Here is a 17,767-nt window from a genome sequence, read left to right as displayed (position 1 = left end):
TCCAGGTCTCCATTGGCCTTGATTGATTACAGCTGTGGAGCCAGCCCTGCCCTTCCCAGAGCTGTCAAACAGCTGTCAAAACAGGGAATCGCTGTCAACACCACATCATCCACCTGATGATCTTCTGATCTTCCATTACAGCCCCCCACTGGCAGCATGGTGTGTCTCGTCAATTGTCAAAAACCTGATGGTGTGCTTTGACAATTTTAGTGCCTTGTCAGTGTGCCATGAGCTGAAAAAGATTGAAAATCGCTGATCTAGATCAGGGGTGCCCAAACCCCGGCCCTGGGGCCACTTGCGGCCCTCGAGGCCTATCAATGCGGCCCTCAGGGAGCCCCCAGTCTCCAATGAGCCTCTGGCCCTCCAGAGATTTGTTGGAGCCCGCACTGGCCCGACACCACTGCTCTCAGCATGAGGGCGACTATTTGACCTCTCGCATGAGCTGTGGGATGAGAGCTCCCTCCACTGCTTGCTGTTTCACATCTGTGATGCAGCAGCGGCAGCAAAGGAAAGGCCAGCCTTGCTTTGTGCAAAGCCTTTTATAGGCCTTGAGCTATTGCAAGACCTTCATTCGTTTATATAAGTTCACCTTTAATATATTCATTTATGTAAATTTATGTAAATTTATTCAAATTTTAAATGTAAATTCATTCTTTTTCCCCCCCGGCCCCCGACACAGTGTCAGGGAGATGATGTGGCCCTCCTGCCAAAAACTTTGGACACCCCTGATCTAGATCAATGTTTCTTAACCAGTCATACGGGTACCACCAGAGATTCTTGAGGTGGCATCTGGTGGTACTTGCCACTTCCGGTTTATGCCTGTAACAGCTGGTCACATCCATGAGCCCCCCTGCACCACAGAACACCTCCCAGATGCGACTGGAAGTCACAGACACGAACCAGAAGTTGCTTTCAGTCATGTCCTGGAGGCCTTCTGAGAAGGCGAGAAGGCCCATAGAGTGCGCCACAGGCCCAGCACGAGCTTCAGAGGGCCCAGTGTAAGCTTCAGGTAAGCGGCGCTGTGACCCTGCCCCAAGTGGGACTTCAGCATCCGCAGGATCTGTTATACAAGGGGGTTTCCATGACAAAACCTCCACGGATAACGAGGGCCCTCTGTAATTACTACAGATGCAACTGGAAAAATAAATCTGATGAGAAAGAGAAAGGAGAGACATCTCAAAAAGCCAAACTGGCTGCACAAAATGCTTCATGAAAAACTGAAGATGAAAAAAGGACACATATATAGGAAATGGAAGATAAATCACCAAAGACACATATAGATTAGCAGCCCAGACTTGTAGGGAAAGCATCAGGAATTCAGTAAGTGCTGAGGCTATCCAGGGATGCAAACGAAAAGTATTTTCTTTAGGTACATTCAAAGAACAAGAAAGAGCGTCACTGATTCCACCCCAGACTCCATGGTCACACACACACCAAGTCAGAGGGAATGCTGGAGGTCATAGACCATTTATTGGTTATCATTTGGGGGGACTGTTGCTTAAAATAAGCCCTCCCTCCCCTCCCAACAGAGGGACACAAGGTCCGTCCTGCTCAGACAGGGGTCCCTTCAGAGTTCTGCAGTGCCTGCGCTCTGGCTGCTCTGGCCCGCTCCTGCCACTCTCGCCTCTGCTTCAGTCTCTCCGGTGCCTTCAGCTTCCGCACCTCTTCATAGGCCTAAAGGGTTGACCGGGGAGAGGAGGGGAGACAACAGGACACTGAGCAGCACCAATGCAAGGCCACATTTCGCAGAAGTGGTCCCTGGCCACCTCTTCCCCTGCAAGCCTCTTCACCTGGCCTCTGCCACATGGCCATTCTTTCGGCATTGTTCCCAACCATGACTGCCATATTGGATGTCCAAAAGCATCTGCTACATTTACTGTGTATAGTGGGCCCTCTGGATCCATAGTGTGGCTACTAAAATCCTTGGATAATTAAATCCTTGGATAATGAAATCCATGGACACCACAATAACTTACCCGTGGGCTGCAACTGGCCATCCAGAGACTGTGCACGGCCTTCTGACCCCCTCAGAAGGTCTCCTGGATGTGGCCGGAAATGACTTCTGGTTTGTGCATGCAACGTCCAGTTGCATCCAGGAGGCCTTCTGAGGTGCAGGGAGGCCACTCAAATTTGCAGATGTCAAGCCCATGGATAAGGACAGCCTGCTGTTTTTAAAACAACCAAATGACATTATGCCATTGAAGAATGCCTTTCCTTGCTGCTGCCTCTCCCACTCCCAGTCATGTTTCTCTAACAGCCATAGGGCACAATCCCAACTTGCGCTGGAACAGGCAAGCCAGGAGGCTTACACTGTATCCAGCACAGGACTGTGGCCAGCAGCTGCTCAGCCAGAGGTAAGGGGAAACTTTTCCCTTACCCCTGGGTAAGGGCTGCTGGCCACAATTGGTCTCCTCGGACTTGCGCCACCTCCTGAGGTGTCAAGTTTGAAGAGAGCAGAGCAGCTTGAAGTCGCTCTGTTCTCCCCAGGGTCGAGGGGTGGGATCCCGCATAACTGCAGGATCCCAGCGCCACCTCCTCTCCTCGCCCACCCGCCCCCGGGGCCACCCATTGCCCTCCCTCCCCCTGCCCAGGAACGCCTCCCTCCTCCTACCTGCCCCCCACATATACCTTTTCCGCTTGTGTTCCCCTCGAGGAGGCGCAAACACACTTTACGGCACATTTGCGACCCTCCTAGGCCAGCCCAAGGGACTTGGGCCAGCCTAACTCAAGGTTAGGATTGCGCCTGTATTCACCAAACACACAGGACCAAAAAAGAAAAAGGATGCTGAGGAAGACTAGGCTCGGGCCAACCTGCATTGAAACTCAATCAAGTAATCCTGCACAATGAGATCAACGGCAAAGCTGTTTCTGCAAGCTACCATCTTCACCATCAGTCCCAGGTCCATCTCTAGGTCCTTCTGCCCTTTCTCTGGCAGGAAAACTGAGCTGTTTATCAACTGCCCTGTGCCTTCCTATCCTTTCTCAAGTTCTCACAGGTCATTTGAAGGACAAAAGCAGTTTCTGCATCACTGCAGGTTTGGGACCACAGTTCTGGGGAGATGCCTGCAAGCTAACAACCCAATTGTATCCCCTGCCACCAGCATCAATGCAGCCAAGTCAGAAAGGTGCACACTGCATCCTATGATGGTGGGGGGGGGGGGAGCAACCCAAGGACATAAGTAAAACACATAAGTTAAAATTATTTTGAGTTACTTCCATGTAGACCCTGGGGTTGCCTATTGGTTGTTTCAGATATACCCCACTTACTCTAGTAGCTTATGGTGGGGAGGTTTACAAAAGAGGGGATAACATCTAGCATGTGCCACTGCTGCTGGATCCACCCCCCCACCTTCTATCCATTGCCCAGTTCCTCCCCACCTGCCCAGAAATGCCCCATTCCTCCCACCACCCGCCACCACTACTACTAACAGTGGATAGTGTCCTCCCGGCCGGACCACATGCATGGCCACTAGCCATTGCACTAGTGATTTTGTTGTACTTACCGGAGGAACATTGCTTCTGCCAGCATCCCCTGGCAGACAGAATTGGGCCAAAAGCTAACTCCTTGCAGGCTACCCAAGACCTCCTCCTCACTATGCAACTCTGCCTAAGCAAACCATCTTAAGCTCTTCCTCAGAAGGCTCTCTGAATGCAGTTTGCCGGCTCCATTTTCACAGGAAAACAAAGAACCGCATTCTAAGCACAGCCTTCCCACCAAACCCAGGTTGCAGCTGATACTACATCAAGCTGAGCCAGCCAGTCACTCTCCGCTTACCCTTTTGACCAAGGCTTTCTTTGCAAGCGAGCGCCGTGTGGGTTTCCGGCGGTACTGAGGAGTGGGAGCGTACTCTATGCCCAGCTGCTTGCAGGTGTTCTCAAAGACATCATAGCGGCGGTTGCGAAGGTACACCAGGAGCTTTTTCCGTCGGTCTATGGCCATCAACAACCGGCGACGGTTACTCTTGTCCTGAAGAAGGGGTGAGGCATGTCAATTACAGAGATGCCTGCTAATTAAAGTTCTTCTAATGATTCAATCGTCCAGCTTATTATTAAATATTCTTATTATGATTATGCTGCTGCTCATTGCCAGAAAAGAATGGCTTTATCCAGCATATTCGAGACCTCACCCCAAGATCTCCTGACACCGAAGGCATTGTGTCAAATGCTGCCCTCTCTCATCTGTCAATGTTCCAGTCTGCTCTTCCCACTCCATGGATTTAAAAAAAAGTGGGAGATGGAGCAGAGAAAGACATGTGCAGGAGTAGAGAATGGTGGGCTAGAAAGGAAGATACTCCAAGCCACCATTCTCTTGTCCTTCAGACTTCTTCTTCTGCTCCATTTGCAACTTAGGGAGTGGGAGAGGAGCAGAAGCAGGGGGTAAATGAAAGTGGGTGCCCCCAGCAATCTTTTGCCAGTGGAGACTGTCTCATTTGGCCTTGTGGATGGGCTGGCCTATGGGGCTGGACTGACCTATTCCATTCAGTTCAGCTGAGAGCCAGAAGGACTGCAACAATTTACCGGAGCTCAATATCCATTAATACTATGGCAGTAAAGGTTTCATCTCAACAGTATTGCCACAGAAAGCGTTCAAAGGAAAGCCAAAGTCATTTCAGCCTAAAAGGCATGTGGTCTCCTGATTTTGGGGCTATTGCGTTTCATGCAATAGCACAGTGGTCTTCAACCTTTTCTGCGCCACTACCCCAATAAATAAAGTATGCGACTGGAACTGATACTCCATTGATCCTGGGACCCTATCTGCTTAAACCCCATTGCCACCCACCTCCTTCCCACCCTGTTTTACCCCACCTGTGTCTTCACAACAAGGAGGTAGTAGTCTGAGCTGGGTCAACCTTAGGAGCTCTGGGGAAGACAGCAAGAAGAGGCTGGGAAAGATAATATCAGGAACCCAGTTTTGATAAGCCTGATTGGATTGGATCAAAGCCCTTTTTTGCACAGGCTTTGAAAGTGACCCCCCAAATGAGGCTATGCGACCCCACTGGGACCACGACCCACAAGCTGAAGAATATTGCAATAAAACATACATTGCTTGCTTCAAAGAGAATTACCTTGGGATGCTGATGGAAATGTTCCTGCAGCGTTTGGATCTTGGCTGTCAAGTAGGCAACTGCAAAAGAAAGTTGCTATTAAAGACCAGGTACACGTACACCCAACAGTACGTTTTCTTGAACCTACTGTAAAAAGTTGTACTTGGACACAGGCAGAAATTAGCCAAATGCATCTCTTCCGACGTGTTCACATATTGGGACAATATCACTTTTCCAAACTGTAGGCAATTCACTGGACCCAAACTATGCAGACCTCACTTCCAGTCCCTGTGGGCAATTCTGAAGCCTGCAGAGGCCAACAGAGTAGGCCACGGGCCTAGCACAGCCCAGAAGAGGGCTCTGGGGCTCCCGATAAGGCATTCAGGCAATACCAGGAGCATCACATCACAACCTACTGCTGAGGTGGGTCATGGCGCTGAAAAGTGTGAGAACCGGTGCACTAGTTTATTGCTGGGTGGTAGCACTTGACCCAGCCAAGGACAGTCCTGCTGCTGAAAGTCTACTGCTTTTCCTCCTGGGTTGTCTGAAATGGACAGGGCAAACAGGTTAAGAGTGTAACCATTTCTGTCCTCCACAGAAGAAACGGTTTGGCTAGACCAGGGGTGTCAAACTCATTTCACAGAGAGGGCCAAATAGCATTCATGATGCCTGCTGAGGGCCAAAAGTGATGTCATTAAGCAGGAAGTGAAGTCATGAAGCAAGTCAAGACAAAAAAGGACTTTTTCTCACCCAGGAACTCACTAGCCACAATAGGAGAGAAAATACACAAATCTTGATCATATTTGCAAGACATGGAAGAGCCCAATTATTATGTGGTCTGCCCTTTCAGCAGTGACAACTTAACACAGCTCAGCAGCAGAAAGCAGCTGATGGTGTTGCTGGGAGGCATGGATAAAGAGCTTCTGCCAGCCTCATCTGCCCCCGGGCCTTATAGTTGACACCCCTGAGCTATGCTGTACTTGAAAGGAACTATCTTCCATCCACTTTAACTTATTGCAAGGGACTTTGGGCCAGCTACTACTTTCTTTTCTGTGAGAGGTCAAAGCCGAGAACAACAGCAGTGGTTAACCCCTCATGCTGGACCAACAATGCAAAAGGTATAGGAGGGGACTGTCATATTGCTAATAAAAACGACAGCCATGAGAGGTTGAAAAGGCAGGAAAGGGGCCCTTCCTGGCATCATTTGCAACAGCTGAAGCAACTGCTTCATGTTGCTTCATGGCAACTTCATGCTTCATGTTGCTTCATGTCTTGCATGCTTCATCCTCACAAGGACAGAAGTCAAAACTGTTAGAGACTTTTGGACAGAGCCAGTTGTGTGGGGGGGGGGGGAGAAGCTTACTTCTGTATTATTTGCACATGTTTTAAGACAAGGGCAAGGTGATAACAGTGTCTCACTCCTCAAGAGGACCATGTCAAGGAAGGGTGAATTCCCAGTGGCCATTTTGATACAGCAATGGGAGCCCAAATCCTGTATTGAACAGTGCAGGAATGGCTGCTTTTAATAATAATAATTATTATCATTATTATTATTATTATTATTATTTTTAAAAAAGGAGTCCCTCCTCTGGTTCCTTTGAGAAAGCTGGAAAACACACACTTTATACATCACAGGAGTGTGGGAGCATGAAGGATTTGCGAGTCAAAATTATGAAGATCTAAACTTGGGACCTCAACACCGTGCTACAAGCCAGGTGCCTCTCAGACCAAAGCAGGTGCTTCTGGCTTCCCCCTGGTGATTGGTGTGGTGCTCGAAAGATGACACTGAAAGGAAGAAGAGGCAGCTTTTTCTCTTTGATGTTTCTGCTTACCTTGAACTTCAAAGGACCCATTGTCATTTGTAGCCTTCCGGACTTTGTCTGCAAGCTGCTCTCTCTTTATTTTAACTTTCTCCTTCTACAGGTACAAGGAAAACACTGTTATCTGGGGCCACTGACAGCCCAATCACGTGTTCCAGTGTTTATAGGAGCCCAAACCTATTTAATTTTCCAATGTTGATGCAGCCATGCCAACAGGGTGTGTGTTGCCTCCTGCAGTGGATGGGCAGTCACAGAGGGCTCCTCAAAGTAAGGGAACATTTGTTTCCTTATCACGGAACTGCACTGTGACTGTATCGGTGCTGGAAAGGTGGAAAGGATTGGGCCCTGGGACTATTAAGGTCAGGAGTGTCAAGCTCATTTCATATAGTGGGCCGAATATCATTCGTGGTGCCTGCTGAGGGCCGGAATTGACATCATTAAGCAGGAAGAGACATCATGAAGCAGATGATGGTCAGAGCATTTTGTCCTCACATAGAAACTCAGCTGCAAATAACAGAAAACAAAATGTGCAAATCTTGTTCATATTTTTAAGATATGAGAGAGCCCAATTATCACAGGGGCCAGAGAAATTGCTTCCAAGGGCCACATCCAGCCCACGGGCCTTATGTCTGACACCCCTGGTATAGGGTGGTGGAAAGCAAATGGGATAGCCTGTTTTTTGGCAATTTTACTTATAATGCTGACAGTTCATCTCCTTGCATACTATAAAGTTTGTGTTAATCACTTACATGCTGTTTTTAACCAAAGAAGTTGTCAACACAACTCCCTGTTCCTGAGCTCACAATCTGCTACTGCCTCCAGACACTAAGAATTGGCAAAAACATGGAATAGGTGAAAGCAAACAGTCTTGAAGGAAGATTTGTCCTGAATCCCAAGTTACCCAAGGAGAACTGACCTGGCTTGCCATTTCCAAGGACAGCAGTCTTCTTACGACATCATCCACCCTGCAGAAAAGCACAGAGTCCCTCGGTTTCTTGTCTGCCTGGACCTGCAAGTTCTTGGACCAGATGAGATCTCCTCCAAAGAGGAGTAGCAGCAAAATCCTATTGCTGCACAAGACTGTGGAAACTCAATGCCCCCTGCCCCCAAAAGAACATCCCACTCATGGGGCGTTCTGACATCAGAAAACCCAATGCCTCGGGCCAGGACCCTCATCCCAGCTTTGGACTCTCCCTAATCTGGGACCTCAGCAGCAGCAGTGACAATGAGCCCTTGCCAAAGCAACAGGTCTGGCACACACAGTGCCCCTTGTCACAGTGTCAGGTTTCCCATCCCTCTGATCTGCTCACAACGCAGCACCAATGCCCATGTTCGTCCTCCAGACGAGGGAACAGAGAAGACCTGGGAAAGGGTGGAGCCATCAGGCACTCCTGAAAAGCTCCATCCCTCGACTGCTCAGCATAGGTGTAATAGCTCTGTCCTCACCCAGCAACATATCTGGTCCCAGGCTCCTGCCCCAGAATTCTGAAGGAACTTTACAACAAAGGGAATAACGTTAAGATATTCAGAACAAGCATCAAGCTTAGGATCAATTACACAGGACATGGAATGCAATGTGCTGTGTTTTGTTGTTCATAAACATTGTGTAGAAGGACTGAAATGGGGTAAAACTGCAGTGGAGGGGGTTAAGGGTCTTTAGAATGTCTCCACTACAGTTCTGATTTTCCCATGCAGTATTTTAATTGGGGGGGGGACGGGACCTTTCATGGGTTGCCAATAGAGTTTTTTCCTCAGTTAAAAAGGTTGGAAGGTTTCCTCAATTAAATTTTTCCTCAATTAAAAAGTGGAAGGTTGGATCCTTCCACTGTGAAGGATTGGAACCACAGTGGGGGAAACATCCTAAAGCCCCCCAGTTGCACCTTGTTTAGCCCCCCCCAAATAAAAAAATCATAATGCAAAGTCACATGTTGCATTTGTTGCAATGTGTAGTTTGACCTTTAACATTAAGAGCCTGCTTCTGTTCTGGAGAACTGGTATAGGAGATGGAGGTATATAAAGGTATATAAATATAAAGGGAGGGATAAAGGGAGGGATATTGTTAATCTGAGCACACCAGCCAGTAAAATAAGGCCTAACCAGTTGCTCCTTAGGCTCCCTCCTTCCTCATTACACAACAGTTTGGTAAGAGCAGAGGTAAGAGCAGGCCAACATCATGCAAGTGCTGCCTGGAGTCACTGTTTTCCTCCATCAAGCAACTCTGATTAGTCTTATGTTCCCTTGCAAACCTTACTTGTCTACAACTGGGAGCTTGGCATAATCTTTCTTCAACATGGTAGGAGGTAAGTCATCCAAATGGCTGGGAATTTCTGCAAAGAAAAGACTGATAAGAATCTAACAGCTGCCTTCCTAATCAGACCCTGATCTCTCTAGTCAAGCATTGGGTTTCTGACAGTGGCTAAAGGAAGCTCACTAACTGGTGCCTGGACAGACTGCAGAAAGCAGCTCTCTGCAACTCCTGACAAATATGGGTAGGGACCAGTGGTGCCACTAGGGTTTGCATCACCTGGTGTGGGAAGTTAACATGTCACCCACCTTCCATGCAGTGGACCACCTTCCATGCAGCGGGCAGGGCAAGGCCCGGGTGGTGGGAGTGGTGATGCACCACTTCCCCACCCCACTGGTTTTTTGCCTATAATGTTTGATAGAATAGAGATATTTTAACGTGATTTGTATCATTGCATTCTGCATGAAATCACGCATTGAATGATATATAACGATGGCATTATTCAAAAATACCAAGATTTTAAAAATTTTGGCCAACAGTGGTGTCACCCCCCCCCATGCACATCACTCGGTATAGCCTGCAACCCCCCTAGCAACACCACTGGTAGGGTCATGCCTTGCAGAGTATTCCAGTTCAGAAAGATTTAAGGGTTGAGAAGTTTCCAGGAAGTTGGCTCACCAATTTCCTGGGTCAACAAACCATGGAGCAAGGGGCAGCGTGTCAGTGGCTTTTCCACTGAGCCTTTAGGTCTCCTCTTGTTGGATGAAGGTTTGGGATAAGAAATTGAGGCTCAAATCCAGGACACTAGAAGCACTGTAATGGAATGCCCTCAGCAGCTGGACTAAAATCAGTTCAGACAAACGTCTCTTTCAGACCAACTGCATTAGTAGCACATGAGAGCAAAACACTTTTGCACAGACAAGGGGTGTCCAAACTTTTTGGCAGGAGGGCCACATCATCTCACTGACAATGTGTCGGGGGCTGGGGAAAAAACAATTAATTTACATTTCAAATTTGAATAAATGAATATATTAGAGATGGAACTAATGAAGGTCTTGCAATAACTCAAGGCCTATAAAAGGCCTTGCACAAAGCAAGGTCAGCCTTTCCTTTGCTGCCACTGCTGCATGACAGATATGAAACAGCAAGCAGTGGAGGGAGCCCTTGTCCCGCAGCTCACACAAGAGGTCGAACAGTTGGCCATCACGCTGAGAGCAGTTGTGTCAGGCCAGCTTGGGCTCCAGCAAGTCTCTGGAGGGCCAGAGGCTCATTGGAGACTGGGGGCTCCCCGCAGGCTGGATTGGGAATCCTTGAGGGTCACAAGTGGCCCCAGGTTTGGGCACCCCTGGCATAGACCAAAGCCTTCAAAGAATGTAGGACACCAACCTTGCTTTTTTTTCCGGGCAATTCTGGCATAATCCCTGGCTGGTTGAAGGAAGGAGCTCTTACCTAAATAGACAGAAAAGAGCAGGGTCAGTATATGCACAGTGACATTTCATGTGTCTTAGTCTTTACCACACTGCACAATGCAGCAGCAGTTTCCTTGTGCCAAGTTCTTTGATGAGAGGGTGCTGTTTTGGTGTCTCTCCTCTACCTTGGGGCTGGCAAAGAAAACACCACCTTGTCACTCTGAGAACACTACTCCACCAAGGAACATTTTTTGCCTGACTCCCGGTCCAATCCTATTGGCACTCCGTACTGTATGGCTGTTGCAAAAGGACACACACCATCATAGAGTGTGGCTGGACCTCTGCTCCAAGTGGTAAGTGGCTGCAAGCCAGTGGAGCCAAGAACAGCCCCAGAATCAGTAAGTCAGCAAGGAAGGGGGCAAGCAGAATTGGGTGAGGGAGGAATAGGGCAGAGACCAGGGAGTGGAGGGAGTGTTGAGGCTGGGAAGGGGGCAGTATCCAGTGGGGCTGAATTAGTGGGGGTGACTTAGGATTAGGCTGCCCACGTCCCACATTTGAATAAGGGCAACTCAATGTGTTTTCTCCCCCACTGCAGGGAATGGGACAGGGACAGGATAAACAGCAGCAACCAGGTTGTTACCACAGCATGCGAACACAGCATCTTCCAAAATGGTTAGGGGGAGGCGCATCTTTAAAGGGAGATCTTTAAAGCAGAGTGAGGTCACTTCCACTCTGTCTGGAACAAAGGGGGTACAAAAGACCATCTGCTGGAAACCAGGGAGGTCCCTTCAACAAATACCATTTTGTTTGCAGCACCCAGCTTTATGTGTATTTTGGACATTCATCAGTCTGTCCAATCCAGATCAGATGCCATCACCGCATCCTGTGGCAAGGAGTTCCACATACCACTTCTAGAACCAGGAGGTTGCATGCACCCATCACGGCTTGTAACCTGTGATAGCCTTTTCCTCCCTCCATCTGTCCAATCCCCTTCGAAAGGCAAGCAGGATTTCAGGTGCCACCCCGAAATCCGGTGGCAGGGAGTTCCACAGACTAACACAGGCTCAAACCCCGTCCAGTTAAGTGGTGGGAGAGGGGAGAGTGCGTGGGTTGCAGGCCGCAAAGCCCTTCCCTGGACGGCCCACGTGCGCCTGCCCTGCCTTGCCTGCCCTGCCCTTACTCTGCACTCCCCGCGCCGTGGCCCCGCGCAGGCTCAAGCGGCTACAGCTCCGCAGCGCGGCCGCCCAGGCGCTCCGCAGCATCCTCTGCTCCGCGCCCTGTTCTTCCCTTAGCTCCTGGGCGCAGCCATTTCTCCCAGTCCCGGGCAAGGCCTCGTTAGAGGAGCGCCGAGGATATCGATCGGCGCCTCCGCGAGTCTTGACCAATAGCAGGCCGCCTCCCCGCACAGTCTCCCAGTCCCTGCACAATCGAACCGAGCAGGCCACTCTGGGCGTGATGATTGCAGAGGAAGCGTGATCACTGTGCACGTGTGAACCTGGTTTGGCGTGTCAGAGACTGCACGTCTGTCTCGTATCGAGTCAGTTCAGTGGTGCCTGTAGCCCAGCACTGCCTCCTCCTCCTGGCAGGTGCTCTCCTAGCTCCCAGCCAGGAATAGAGCTCTTGCTTTCCATCTCACAGCCCAATCCTATCCGCACTTTCCTGAGAGTAAGCCCCATTGACTCTAATGGGACTTACTTCTGAGTAGACACGCATAGGATTGAGCTGTCTGACGTGGTTGCAAAAGGAGCTTCCAGCCATACTTTGCACCACGTGGACCTCATGCATGCCATGAGTGCATTTTAAATGCATACGTTGAATACATACATTGAATGCACAACAAAAAATGTATGTAATGGTTGTAATGCATGTACTTAATGTATGTATGTATGTATGTATGTAATATAATGTAATGCGTATGTAATGCATGTATGAATGTGTGTGTGTGTAAAATATATATATATGTAAAATATATGTATGTAATGTGTGTGTATACTGTATATTCATTACATTATTTACATACACATTACATTACATACATTACATAACATACATACACACATAACATTACATGCATATATTACAAACATACATACATGCATTACACACATATACATTATATATACACACATTACATGCATACATTATATTATATACATACATTACAAAAATATATTTACAACCATTATATGGTTGTAATGTATGAATGTAATGTAATATATATGTAATGAATTTAATGAATATACAGTATATACACACACACATTACATACACGTATTTTATATATACACACATTACACTGCATACATACATCACACACATTACGTTGCATACATGCATTACATACACATTACATAACATACATGCATGCATACATACATAAAGTACATGCATTACAACCATTACATACATTTTTGTTATGGCCCAGGATTTGACTTTACATGAATTAATTCAGCCTGCTGATCAAAAGAGGTTCACTGAGACCTCTTGTAAAGAGAAGGAGGAACTGGGGTGCATTGCTAACATCCTGGGGAGTGTCTACCCCTGGGCCAGTCCAAGAACTTCCAGCATTTCAAAGGATGTATCAGATGATACTCCCCCTTAGCTGGCCTCAACCACAGTTCCTTCTTTGCCTGATACCTAGATTTAAAAAGGAAGAGGAAGTGTAGTGATAGTGTTGCAAGGTCAGCAGCAAAGTTCAAAAGCAAACTCTGTTTGCAAGCCTTATTCATTGCCAGCAACGGGCTTCTCAGGGACTCCTGTCCAAAAGAAGAGAGTAATGGAAGGTATGTGAGAACTCTCAGAGAAAAAGCCCTTTTCCAGTGTGAGCCTTCTTCTTATATAGTATTTTGGCTTCTTTGTTTGAAAATCTCACACTGTCGTTGGCTGGGGTTATGACATCAGAAATGGAGGCTTTCTCAGGATTGGTCACAGATTTACAAGCATCTGATTGGTCAGTTTCAAGTTACTGTTTCCATATATGGTCAAAATTTACATTGAGACATATATATCTTATGGATTCCAAAAACCACTAGATGGCACTGTTTACTCATTTATTACAGAACTAGGTTTTGATATGTCTTGCAATTCTCCCCTGACCTTGACAAGTACCATCTGTTTTTCCCTAACATTCCTTGCACCAGACTCCGTGGGGTTGTGTGCTAACATTGTATCAAGTTTTCTCTAGTTGTGATCCCATATGGGATCCCTTAAGGGATGTTTATTCAATACAAGAAAACCTAACTTTTATGTAAATAAGGATTTTAAGAAACATTTCTCTTTAATTAAATCTAGCCCCTTCTGCCAGCGTTTACATCTTGACAGAGATTCTTAGGAATGTTTGCTAATTAGGGGCTTTTTCATAGACAACTTTACTTATCTTGTTCCTGTCCATTTGATTTGCAAGTGTCTGTATTTCAGTAAACTCCATCTCTGTTTGTCCAACAAGATAAACTGTCTCCTCATTAAAATGGTAGTGCTATCTCTTTCCCAATTCTTATGCAGCTGCTTCCTGGCTACTTATAAATCTGTCTTTCCTGTATGTTGTATCTAATCTCTCTTTGAATGTACCTCTCTAGTTCCAATTAAATTTAAGAAGCTGGACTAAAAGTCCTCTGAAGTCTTACAGAGAAGTCTTATCTGTGGGGAGTTGTTTTCCTCACATTCCAGATCTATGAGCTTGTCTGTGAGGCTTCTGCTAAAGTTGCAATTTGAATTACATGACTGGAACATCTTTCAATAGCCAAATTTAATTATTTCTGTGTATCAAACCGTTTTAACAGCTAAAATTCATTCTTCCTTATATATTGTTAATTTTACTCTATTAAGGCAGTGAAGAATATTAATGCTAACTTTAATAATTCATTTGGCATTTCTATGAAACTTTGGTGTGTTGCTTTGGCATGGTTCTGTTTAGTTTCACCTGTCATAACAGCAATTAACTTGAGATGTAAATTCCAGCGTACTCCCTTTGATGAAGCGTTCACCTTACCTAGTGCTTTTGCTAAGAGTCTTTTGTTGATTTACAGCCTTAAAGACACTACTCATTAAACATTAAAAGACAAGCAGGCATCATACTCTCTTTGACATGCAACACATACGTGTACTTTGTGATCCTTTGACCTTTTAATAGCTCTTCCCAGTGCATATTTTGGAAAGCCTGTTGAGTTATATTTTAAAATCCAGCATGTTCCCTGTTCAGAAGCCTGAATGTTTCAAAATACGAAAATCTTCTTTTAATGTGCTTTCTCTGTTTAGAAGCAGGCATTCAAGCTTGGGAGTGTAAATGGAACTACAGCTTAGCTTCATTTATCATTTTACCAATTAAACTTGACAGCTAGAAACAGTGCTTTGAAGCTTAAACACTTATCTAGCTTTTGACAGCTTGCTAAGAAACATTCTTTTACTGATTTATTGCCTGCACTTCCTACATCAGACTTCTTTAGACTGAGAGAGGGCAGAAATAGATCTAAGCTGGTCTGTGGGCATAACATTTTCCTTTTTCTTGAATCATAGAAACAGATAACTAATTTAGCTATAAACACCCATTAACATTTGGTTCATTAACATTTGAACATAAGTAAACATAAATGATTAGTTTTAGCATAATTGGCTATAAACACTCATAGCATGGCATAATGGCTTGTGGCTTTCACTAGCCTGTATCAATAGAGCTTTGGAGATACTCTCCAATTTGAAATGGAGATCAGTTGATCCAGTCAGGCAAAGGAACAGGACCTGCAAGTCCAGCCTAAGGTTTCTGGACACATGAGAAGGTGCACCAGATGCCATTCCCTTTTCCTGCTGGTCAGCGCAGTGTTTCTCTGTCCTCCACTGTACCACATCACATGGTCTACCTGTTCCAAGTACCACCAGAAGGAGGGTGACCAGACATTCTCTTTCTTCAGGACATGCCCTCTTTTTAACTTTGTGTCCTGTAAAAGAACTTAAATATCCTCCTTTTCCCTTTGAGTAGGTAGTGTATAGCGTACAGCCTTCTTGTAATTAATGAATTATATGTAATATAGTTTTAGATTTAATAATGTAATATAGTGTTTAAATTAACCACATGAAATCAATATATGAGAGTTGTTAGCTTTTATTTTGTCATGTCCTACATTTTCCTTGGATGTCCTACATTTTGAGGTGCCTTGTCCTCTTCTGAAGTTATGACATTTGGTCACCCTGACTTGAAGTAATTGGCAATGACATCATTGCGAGTTACTTCGGAATTGGGAGGCCAGATGGGACATGACAAACACCAGTAAGAGGCTCAGGGTGGATGGGAGAAGGGCTTTTCCAAGTGTGGAAAAGCATGTTTTGGAGCCTCCTACCACTGTTGTGTCCCACTCCAGCAGGTGTCCAGGGGTCCCACAAGTACCACCTCAAGTATCACTGGTGGCACCCATACCACAGGTTGAGAAACAGAGCTCTAGCCCACCATACTTCTTCTTTCACTTCTCTTCCCCACTCCTCCCCCCAAAAAAATCCAGGGATCCAGAAGCCTTGTGGAGGTAGCAGCTGACTGACCAGCAGGAAAAGGGAATGGCATCTGGTGCACCTTCTCATGTGTCCAGAAACCTTAGGCTGGACTTGCAGGTCCTGTTCCTTTGCCTGACTGGATCAACTGACCTTTGTGTCCCCCACTCCCAGAATGACTTCTACAGTGGGTTTCTTACCTGGGCATTTTGAGGTGACTTTTAGGGGAGGGGAATTAGAGCCCATTCCTAAGCATATCTACTCAAAAGTAAGTCCCATTATATCAGTGTGGCTTGCTCCTAGGTGTTGCATGCCTTAAAGCACAATCCTATGCATGTCTACTCAGAAGTAAGTCCCATTAGAGTCACTTGGGCTTACTCCCAGGAAAGTGTGGATAGGATTGGGCTGTTACTGAGCTCTTGAAGCTCTGTTGAAGTTTTGCAACTAAGATCCAGGTTCAAATCCCCACTCAGCCGTGAGGCTTCCTGGGTGATCTTGGGTCAGTCATTCCCTCTGCCTCACCTACCTCACAGGGTTGTTGTGAGGACAAAAGGAGGGGAGCAACTACGTACACCACCCTGAGCTCCTTGGAACAAGGGCAGCATTAAATGGTAAAAAATAAATACATCTTCATTTTTCTAAGATGCCTTTTTAAAAATTCTGACTGAAGTAAGGTCTCTGTGGAAAACCAAAATGGTGAGCATGGAGAACATTGGCAAAAATGCAAGAAAAAAGAAATTTCAGAACATTATAGCACTAGGGTTGGGGTCTGCTGCATTTGATTCTGTTTCTCCTTCCTTCCCATCCTTCCCCCCCCCCCCTTTAATTGGGTCTGTTAGGTTGTAAATTATTATTTTGAATTGAACTGTAAATTGCCACAAGTACTTTGGCAGAACCAAGCAGCATATAAATGGAACAAATGAATAAAATACACATAAAATGTTGAAGCAGTTGTGCTTTGCAGCTGTTTATGTACATGATAAATAACAGCAGTAGTGAGAAAATTCTTTGAAGAAAACACAGATTTTCCTTCTGTCCAAGAAACTCCTCTCTGACCTTTGTTCCTCACTGTGTGGAGAATGTTCCTGTTCCCCTTGCCCAGGTCCCCAAACTGCTTCTTAGCTGGGTTGACCCACCCAAGGCCAACAGCCCAATCCTATCCACACTTTCCTGGGAGTAAGCCCCATTGACTCTAATGGGACTTACTTCTGAGTAGACATGCACAGGATTGGGCTGTGAGATGGTTGCTTGTCTCAGGTAGGTGGGGAGGAGTGACCACCTTCACCTCTCCTTGAATTTGAAAAGAGGAAAACAGAAGTGAAGGGCAAGTGTGGAGGAGAGTAGTGGGCTACAGCAGCAGGTCCCAAACTTTTAGCACCACAACCCATCTCATCCTCTGCAGTCGTGATGCGATGCTCTCTGTACTACTACAATGCCTTAGTGCAGTCTTCTTCAACCTTGGGATCAGGATCCCAATGGGGTCACAAAGCCTCAGTTGTGGGGTCGCAGCAACTTGTGAAAATGAAAAAGGTTGAAGACACTGGTCTAGAGTACCACCAGGTAAGGGAGTGGCTTCTGATGTACCCCTTCACGTACCAGGTGATTGTGTCCCAGTCCTGCTCAAGTTCTTAGCAATTGTGCTAAAATAGCTCTCATTAGTGCCAGGCTTCATGGCAACATTTACTGTTCTCTCTATTAAGAATATTTGGTTACAGTGAACAGGGCTGAGAGGGCATTATAGGGGTGAAGAATGGGTGGCAACTGGGAGGGGGT

At 46.4% G+C, this 17,767-nt stretch overlaps 1 protein-coding gene across 1 annotated transcript; it reads right to left on the bottom strand.

Moving 5' to 3' along the window:
• Nucleotides 1-1,441: 1,441 nt before the first annotated feature.
• Nucleotides 1,442-16,202, bottom strand: MRPS15 (mitochondrial ribosomal protein S15). Its single transcript, XM_066638758.1, has 9 exons — nucleotides 16,195-16,202; nucleotides 11,700-11,938; nucleotides 10,497-10,559; nucleotides 9,117-9,192; nucleotides 7,782-7,830; nucleotides 6,878-6,962; nucleotides 5,067-5,125; nucleotides 3,776-3,967; nucleotides 1,442-1,674 (listed from the first exon to the last, which is right to left on the bottom strand). The coding sequence occupies exons 1-9, from the start codon at nucleotides 16,200-16,202 to the stop codon at nucleotides 1,552-1,554; spliced, it is 894 nt and encodes a 297-aa protein (XP_066494855.1). The 3' UTR covers nucleotides 1,442-1,551.
• Between the last annotated feature and the right edge of the window lie 1,565 nt (nucleotides 16,203-17,767).

The sequence above is a fragment of the Tiliqua scincoides genome, chromosome 10 (assembly GCF_035046505.1).
Source record: "Tiliqua scincoides isolate rTilSci1 chromosome 10, rTilSci1.hap2, whole genome shotgun sequence".
Lineage (NCBI taxonomy): Eukaryota > Metazoa > Chordata > Lepidosauria > Squamata > Scincidae > Tiliqua > Tiliqua scincoides.
This window is presented reverse-complemented; position numbering and strand designations above follow the sequence as displayed.

Bases quoted from the DNA above. Each gene is read 5' to 3' on its own strand.
- MRPS15 (XM_066638758.1), bottom strand. The intron at 6,963-7,781 runs GTCAGTTCTCCT...TTGTACCTGTAG, and splicing joins CCTTGGAAATGGCAAGCCAG to AAGGAGAAAGTTAAAATAAA. The intron at 3,968-5,066 runs GTAATTCTCTTT...CCCCTTCTTCAG, and splicing joins ATTTCCATCAGCATCCCAAG to GACAAGAGTAACCGTCGCCG.